Source organism: Chaetura pelagica, unplaced genomic scaffold (genome assembly GCF_000747805.2).
Source record: "Chaetura pelagica isolate M959 unplaced genomic scaffold, ChaPel_1.0 scaffold29, whole genome shotgun sequence".
Classification (NCBI taxonomy): Eukaryota; Metazoa; Chordata; class Aves; order Apodiformes; family Apodidae; genus Chaetura; species Chaetura pelagica.
In genome coordinates, this window is record NW_009970720.1 from 246610 (window position 1) to 256219 (window position 9610).

At 37.4% G+C, this 9610-nt stretch overlaps 1 protein-coding gene across 1 annotated transcript in view; it reads right to left on the reverse strand.

Annotated features, from left to right (window-relative positions):
* Positions 1-9610, reverse strand: part of TM9SF2 (transmembrane 9 superfamily member 2) — a 28995-nt gene that overhangs the window by 18052 nt on the left and 1333 nt on the right. Inside the window, exons 2-4 of the mRNA XM_010006343.1 lie at positions 5891-5958; positions 4690-4783; positions 3834-3961 (exon numbers count right to left, since the gene is read on the reverse strand). Coding sequence (XP_010004645.1) covers positions 3834-3961; positions 4690-4783; positions 5891-5958 — 290 coding nt within the window. The remainder of the gene's footprint in view (positions 1-3833; positions 3962-4689; positions 4784-5890; positions 5959-9610) is intronic.

Genomic DNA, 9610 nt, shown 5'->3' on the forward strand with positions numbered 1-9610 from the left:
ACACTTGATTAATTCTCCATCTCTCTCATTGCCTTTCCATTGCAAAATACATTTTTCATGGCACTCTTGAAACTTTTATTTTGCACTAAAGCTAATTCTAAGTTTAATATTAATTTTCTGTTTAAGAGTATTCCTGAGCATCTACCTCCATTGCAGTTTCCCAAGAGTATGGAATATTTTAACTAGATTATTTACATGAGCAAAAAATTGTAAGCCACCACACATTTAGGAAATTCATCGCTTAATAAACCTCTCTCCATCATCCACCTGCTGATATCATATTATTGTCTCACAAGATTTATATAATACTGAGCCCAGTAGGTTTACAGTCCAGTTTCAATTAAAAATTTGTGGAGGAACCCCATGCCCCCACAGAAGCTGCAAAAAAATGATACAGTAAGATACAAACAGTATCCAACCTGCTACAAACAGTACCGATGCCAAAAACAAAATACACTTTTACACACAAAGATACCCAATATGGTGACCTACCCCTTTGTAAAGTGCACTACTAAAAAACCCCAAACCTGTTTCTTTATCTTATGAAGTGTTTCAACCAGCTGAAAGATAAATCCCAAAGGAAAGTCATGCAAAGAAGAATGAAAATTTAGTAGCTGTCCTTAGGGCAACATTAATTACTCCAAGATATGTTTAAAAAAGTTTATGAATAAACTTCATACATGTTGACATGAGACAATTGTCACTTTTGGTCCACCACTAGACCAAAAAAGGACATCCCACTGAAAGCTAACAACACACATATTTTGGTAAAACTTATCAAGCTACCACTGAATATCCTTTACAACTCCATGTCTCATCATTATAACCACTAGGATATAAATGTTAACCGATACTTGATAATACCTCAATAGATACTGTTAAATACCTAATTAAACACAGGAATTACGACTTCTGACAACAACAACAAAAAAGCATTATTTAATCTGTTATGTATTCTAACAGTCTCTAAAGTAGCTCTAATTTTTAAAGCACATCAGCAGCTTGTGCTGCCTTTGTTCACACAACAGAGACTTGCATCATCCCTCATCCCTACCACAACAGGTTGCCCAGAGAAGCTGCAGAGGCCCCCTCCTTGAAAGTGGTCATGGCCAGGCTGGATGGGGTTTTGAGTAACCTGATCTAGCAGGAAGTGTCCCTGCCCATGCATGAGGTTTGGAACTAGGTGATCTTTAAAATCCCTTCCAACCTTAACTATTCTGTGATTCTGAGATTCTATTAGCTACCAGGCAGAAATAAGCAGCAATGTTCTTGGCTCATATTTTCACAGTGGAAGAGGTGAAGACAAGCCTTCCAAAAACACAGTTTCCAAGTTCTCACGAGATTCCAAAGACTATCACAGTTGCAAGCAGCATTCACATCAACCAAATTACTCACTTAATTGTACCCTGTAGTAGCACAGCGAAACTGCTAATAAGGAGCTATTCCAGATGCAGATTCATTACACTGGGACCATGTTTGGAATTTTACCTCCATAATATATGCTAGTAATACCTTTTGCTTTTTAAAATATTTTAATTCCATAATCAAAAACAGGTAAAGCATTAACCTGAGTTAATAAGTTAGGCTGGGGCAAAGGCTTTCCCTTGCATCTTCCGCAGCAGAGACATTCTGATCTGCCTTCAAGCACCAATGCTGGAACTAATTGATAGTTTAAGAAGCAAATCCTTTTTCACAGTTAATCTTCAAATTTAAAATGACTTGAAGAGATTATACATGTGGGGCAAATACACTATACAAAAGTGTTCTTATATGTCTCTCAAGAACATCTGGTGATGAACATTCTCAGCCAAGGTATCAGTATAGCTGTAGAGACCAATTCAGTATGTCAACTCCTAATCTTATTAAGTTACTTTTAAAACCTTAAAAGTACTTTGCACCATCTGTGTTCCCCAGGAATGTTATGATAAATTGAAGCTGGATAATAAACGCCTATTAAATCCTCATGTGTGCTACCTTGCTGATCCCTGTACAGCACAGCCTATACCATATTCCTGGACCATGCATCATTCATCACAAAATCTAGCCACTTTCACTCTGTGAAGCTGTGGCTGAGGAGGACTATCATTATCATACAGGCATAAACAGGGATTCTTCCTGCCACTGGTTTTTAAGTTTTAGGGCAGTGGGCCTAGCAAAAAAAAAAAAAAAAAAAAAAAAGGGAAGTTTTCACACTGAAAAACAGAACTACACCTGACTAAAAACTGAACAATCCTATCAAGCTATACAGGCTAAAAAAAACCAACCGAAGTATATTTGTAAAATAATTTAATCTAAGGAAAAAAAACCAGTCTGAAATATTTTTCTGTGTGATTAGTTTTACATAGTTCTGTCTCAGTTTCTGTCACCTTGAGTTTTGGACTTTCCTAAAAATAATTTTCTTTCAAAGAGTGACAAGATCATAGATTTGGGAAACTATTTTGCACTTATACACCAAAACACACACAAACTTCTGAAGCTGAACTTTATGCCGGACCAACATGCAACAGTGACATTCAAAGTGGTGTAAATATTATAAATACATGTAGTATTTAATAGGAATATAACAAGTCCAGCACATTTGAAGCTCTACTTATTTCAGTATTAGGCATATACACTTTGAAACCCTGCAAAAGTAGCTGTACCTTTCAGGGTTTCTTTATTACTTCCTAGTTCACCTAATGAACATATCGTTACTGCCTGTGAACCCTTCTAACCAAACCTATCAACTTCCAACTACACTAATTTTCGAGAGATTCCCAGACAGATTTATATCAGTGAGCCGCAGTTTATCCCTAAAAAGGGATATCCTGTATCAGTTCCCCGGAACAGTAGAAAATGCATGCATTGCCCTTCCAGCACAGGTGGCTGTTTCAAAACTGGAAACATGGAATGTGACAGTATAGGAAAAAATTTAATGACAGTGGGAATATTCAACATTTTACCTGCATTTTTGCTAATATATACAGGAAGTTTAAATCTAATGAGATGAAGACCAAAACATTTGTTTCTATGAAGTTGGGAGCACGTATGTGGAATCATATGGGCAACATCAGTTAATTATGCTCATGTATTACTTGCAAAGATGTGACACAGGAACTCTGACAACTTCATGCCCAAGTTGTTCCTTCTACCTTTGCACTCAAATCCCATTGTTAACACAGCATATCAACATACTGAGCACTAAACAAACAGCAGTGCTGTGGCTGGTTATTTTCAATGCAAAAGAAACAGAGTCCCACCATTCTCCAAGATGACTCAGATGGTTACAGAGAGGCTCAGAAGAGGAAAGCACCACGTGTTTATGCATTCTTTAAAAATATTTAATTAATTAATTTTCAATGGCTACCTTTCACTTCCAAATCGTAAGAGAGAACTGAACTTTGCATAGAACTCTTCCAGAACTGTTGATCCTATCTCCTGGACACAACATGTGAAGAGGACTGCAAAGGCTTTTGAGGAAAACAAAGACAACATAGCAATTGGATGACAGTCCTTTAAAGCTTTTCTCAAGCTAGGGCAGGAATAACTTCTGAATTTACAGGTGAAAAAAAACAGAAGTACTTTACACTAAGCAGAGAGGCAGCACAAAAAACACACAAAATGTTGTGTTTGGAAAAAGACTCATTCCCATTACACCTGGTGCTTATCCTTAGAGTGAAGGAAATTTTTTATGAAGACAACAAACAAAATAACATATTTTGCGAGAACAGAAGGGGAATATATTTATTTCAAATACCTAGTGTTCAATCTGTATCAACTTGCAAATACAAAACAATAAACTAAGTTAAATTATCACCAACATACTAGACTAATCAATCTATAAATCAACTTACCAATGATGTTGATAATTCAGTAGCATACTTTTTTTCAAAAAGTCTAGTTTCTGTTTATCTTCTGGCTTGGTAGTATCATATGTTTTTGTACAAACAGGTTTACATATCTCCTTCTTGTTGAATGTGAACTAAGAAAAATGAAAGATACATGAGCAAAAAGGTTGTAACAAACTGTAATTTCAATATTTTAAAAGTTGCCACTATGCATTTGCAATTGCCTGTACTATTACAATAAAAACACCTAACAAATTACCAAGGCTACCTATAGTAATTCTCCAGAGGAGGTTATCTTGGTGTGCATTATAAAACCCTCCTGTGCTCACTTGTAGGGGCCAAACACTAAGAGCTCCTTGTTACTGGTTAAATCCTGTTTTCTGCAATGATTTACCATACAAGTCATTTGACCTCACAGCCACAATGTTGTCCCAGGCAGATTCAATTGATAACTTCCTCTCCTACTACATGTAGGAGAGAAGGTGAGAGCTCCGGTCACCATAAAGCCAAGCTAGCTAACATCACTTCTACTTCCATTTTACAGCTGCATGAAGTATTTTCAGATCTGGTTCCAAGAAATCACAGTACTCAACTTGCCCTCAAGGGACAGGTGAGGAGCAAGAATCAGGTTTTAGCATGTTCCAGAGAGAAGACAACCTCCGCAACATTTCAGGCTGCAGCTTCGTGATGTAAAGTGCACAGTTACAATTAGATTAAATTGACAGATTTGTATTATGTGGAATTTCCGATTTTGAAGCTCTTCTGAGAGAAAGCCCTTGTGAAGAGGACATTCAAGATTCTGAGCTCCTTTTGTTACATCTGAACATTCATATTGCTGAACACCCCTTGTCAGACAACAAACCATGTAAGGAGATGGTTCTATCCTCTCTCCAAACAATACTTGGCCAAGGTTTTCAGAGGGACGTGTCTTTCCTTCCGCTTGACAAAAATCAAACCTGAATTAGAGAAAAGACACAAAAATTAATAAAATAGTCCCAGCTGCAAATATTAGAACTCAAATAGTACTCCCAAATCAACACCTTAATCACAAGGAACTATACAGCTTTCCTTCTAGACAAGTTTCTTCCTTGATCCTGCAGAGCAAGTGTGAAAATCACTGCCTCATTTTTAATAAAACAAAACCAACCCAATAATCTAATCTCTTCATCAGCTATTTCAGAACTCAGTTTATATTAAGCATGGTATCATAAAAGTTTCTTTCAGTAATTTGAAGTTTGCTATTCGAACAAGGATTTTAGCCAAGAAACCCCCACATAGTTTCATGACAATTCTGAAAGAAAAGCAAGCAGGACAGATTCTTGAGTGGTGAAGAATAAAAAAATAAAAATACACACACATTTATATATACAGACAGCTCCTTTAAAACAAGCACTATTCAATAAACAGATTATTGCAGTTTTATTCACCAACACATTTAACAGCACATCCTCCAAGTTTCTGCAGCCTAATTTCAAGTATATCACATTTGTGTTCATTAAACTGTAGACAGAACTAGTGCTTAACCTCTTCAGTATTAACAGTCAAAATATTCTTTGAAGTAACAACTTTACATAGTTGTACCAGGCACTGATATATTTTGTGGACTCCTATGCTGTGTGCCAAGAAAACATTTAACACCTCATTAAGATAATTGATGTGAAGATCACACCTCATTACCACTTTAACTCATCTGGCTATAGGCTACTGAAGACAGCAGTAATACTTTGATCTATCAAATGACAACTAATGCAGAAGAGTAAGTATTATACACACACACACTTTAACCTTGATTTACTCTAAAGCAGTGATTCAACCAACATGAGGGACTATGAGTCCATGCACTAGTTCTAAAGTACAAGCAAGGAAAACTGAGAAGAAGGAAGCAAAGTATGCATCCATCTATTGGCTGAAAATTCTGTATTTGTAAATTTACGTTAGCAAAACAGGCATTTCTCACCGGCAAACTGCTGTACCAAGATGTGAATAATACTTCAAGATAAATGAAATGCATCTTTTTGGAAGAGCTGACAACTAAAATGACATAAACAGTATAATATACTTACGCAGTATATTCATAGGGAAGGACAGACTCTACAGAGTCAAGCCTGTTCACAAACAGCTTGATTGCAGACTGAAAGAGATCAGACAATCAGCAGTTATATTAAAGCATTTCTTCAATTCTGACAGATATATGAAAAGAAATTTATATGAAAGAGACAGGATAGCTGAAAATAGATTTGTGTAATTACACATCTTGAAATGTAGAATCTTGTGTAATGAACTGTATCTACTGAGAGCATAAGTAAAACGCTATCTAACCATCACAAAAATAGAGAGCATGTGACAAAACCACTTTAAGGCTAATGTAACCATCAAGCAATCATGCACAAGAATAATACAATTACCACACTTGCCAGTGCTTTAGTTTAACATACCAAGTTAGAGCCACAGTAGTCATTACCACAACTTTTGCACAATAAAAATCTTTTAAAAGCATAAATAGAAGTATGGATGAAATCAGTACTTCTCCCCATAGTTCAACTGCTCCACAGTTTTATCCATGTAGCAACTGAAAATTTAACTATGAGGATTTAAACAATGTATTCAGACTCATACACTATTTTAAATTGGAACATAAGCTCTTCTCAGAGAGAAGGCAAGGATATCCACATTTACTTTTTTATAGAAGACTACCAGTAACTCTTGACTGACAATGCAAAATTCAGTCTGCTGTGGTTTCAGACTAGTTAGGTCTCATACATTAATTACAGTTGGGATTGCCTGCTGCTGTGGAAAAGGAGAACTCTCAGTCTTTCCTCTTAGTCTCAAAATCTCTTCCCTTATTCTACTCACACAGTCCTAATACCTTTCTACTGTTTACCTTACACTGTTCTGGCAGTTATCTGTGCTTGCACATTACACCAATTAAATCGGCTAAACCACAAAAAGACTTAAACCAAAACAAATTTGAAAGAGCAGTTCTCAGCAGCCTAGCAAGTTTAACTGTCTTATTGTGCAATCAGACAAAAGCTGGAGACAGCAAAAGGAAGTTGAGTGCTTTCAGGAACAAGACCTCTCCCTTTCAACAGCAAGCCATCTATTTTCTCACCATGGATCAACAGGAGAGCTTTTCCTCCCTATGAAAATACACCCAAATGTAACCAAACCAAGAAGTTCTGGAGGAAAAAAAATGTATATATATACACATATATATATATATTTACTTGTTTTCATGTATCTGTACCTCAGCTACTTCACTTGGGTACTTTGTTTTACTGACACCTAGTAGATGTGCATGTCAGGATGCAGTTCCACGAGACAGGCAGCTGTGAGCTGTGCAGGTTCACTCACAAGTGAAGACACACCTTCCTGCTCCTCCTACCTGTGCCCTAAACTATGCAAACCTGCACACTTGCCATAATCCTGTAAGCCACTTCAACTCACTAACACAACAAAAAAACCAGTCTGGCAAAAAGTTGGATAGTTTCCAGCCATGTCCATAAGCTCAAAAAAGGTTTTAACAAGTAATCCAGATGGGACCATGCAGAGGACAGAAACATGTTGCCCAAAGACAGGAATGGAATCTCTCACTTCCAGCAGTAAGGAAATAGAGTGGTTGCAGAACCACAGCCTTAAATTAGCTGTTTTTCATTGGAGAAGGAGTTTTATCTGAAGGCTCAAATTTTCCATAAAAAGTAAACAATTTCCCATAGAACTGCAAATCCCCTTTGGAGCCATCAGTATATTTTTTTAAAGTAAGGATTCTTAAAGAGTTACTATTTAAGTCTGCACAGATCACATGAAATTTCTGATGGCACTCCAACCAGAAACTTAGAAAAAGTAGCCAAACTGAGTTTGCCCAAGCAGATTTGCAGGTAGTTTGGAGGAAGGGGGAAAGTTACAAGTCACATCATTCTTGTGCTGCTAGCTACATGTCCCACTAAATACATCCCATTCCATCTCACCAAACAGAGGACGGGAGGTCCACAGAGGTTGTAACAGACCAGTATCACCAGATATCTGGTCTGTGCATCTAAATTCTCAAGGCAGTGGAAAATTCAGTATTATTGCTTACATCATAATCAACCGTGACAATCAAAAAACTCCACAAGAACATGTTAAAAAACTAAGGTTGTCCAGGGAAGCTTAGTTTTACCCACTCACATAAATATTATCATATAGCAATTATCTGATCACATACTGTCTCTCCACACCAGACCACATTCAGTTGCAAACTACATGGAGAGAATTAGATGTGAAGAGTGAGTTAGACTTCTCCATATGCTTTGTCTCAGTACATAAAGTGGCTGGCATGAGGCAGAGGAATATAAGAGGTGGCTAATTGCAGAAAGAGATTCTTGCAGTAATGCACCTGCTGAGGTTATCCTGAAATGTTCAACTACCCACTGGTGGTAGATTTATACTACCTAAGCATTTCACTTTTACAAAATTTTTAAGATAAGGAAAAAAATGTTTTGTACACATTATATAAGGGAAATAAAACAAGAGACACCTGAGAAGGATCACCCCATAAATGTCTCAGGTTGGTTACAAAAGACAGTAGCCAACCTGGTTTACTTAACTTAAAAAAAAAAAATATAAAAAATTTCAGCCTCAATCCTAGCTTAAAACAGGAATAATTCAAATCTATAAATGTTTTTTTTCACAGATACTGTAAAAAAACTGCAAACTGCAGCATGAAAGTCAGCCTGTACTTGAAGAAAAGAAGTTCCTTAAGAAGGTAGCACAGTACTGTAACAGGTCACACAGGGAGGTGATGGATGGTCCATGCTTGGATGTTTTCAAGGCTTGCTTAAACAAAGGTAGAGCCGAGCTGATCTAGTTTAGGCAACAGTTGTGCTTCAAGCACGACGCTGGAGTATGTGGCCTCCTAAGGTCACTTCCAAACACCCATTTCTATGATCCTATAAAAGAATGTCCACATAGTATTTTACTATTACAACAGAAGCAGCACAGAAAAAAGAGTGAAAAAAAAATCAACACAGCTATGCATTAGGTGCAAGATTTGGCTTGTCTGAATAGAACAATACACTTAAAGAAGGGAAAACACTTTATAACAACATGTCTTCCATGTTACCTGCTGATTCATGACAGCAAATGTGCCAGAGGAGGCTCAGAGTGGATATTAAGAAAATTTTCTTCACTAAGAAGGTTCCCAGGCACTGGAACAGGCTGCCCTGGGAAGTGATGAATTCATCACCCCTGGAGGTATTTAACAGGTGTGTAGATGTGGTACTTAGGGACATGGCTCAGTGGTGGACTTGGCAGTGTGCAAGGTTAGTGGCTGGACTTGATGACCTTACAGGTCTTTTCCAACCAAAATGATTCTGATTCTACAATTAAGTCAATGCAAGGTATTTACCCAAAGCATACAGTTTAAATGGACTCTTATTCTGAAGAGTCACAGACCAGTGTTTCATCTCATACAGAAGCCAAGAGATAAGATAGTGCAAGAGCCACTTTCAGCAGCAGTAAGACAAAGAAAAACGACGGGACTTGAGCTTTCTCATTCAAGTCTGAAAGCATGGTCTGGAGTAACTTCCATCACTGCAGCAAGAAACAACTTGTAAAGCTCACTCAGAGTAGCAAAGGCTATCTTAAGTACAGACACCCTGCCAGCCAGCATACTTACAAGTCATTTGGTTACGCGAAATTTGCTCGTCACTTATGCAGGCATGAAAATAAATTTAACCCTCATTTGAGACTCTGGGGTCTAGAAGCCCCCCCACTTCAGCTTCGTGCAGGCAGGAAGGCACAGAAAG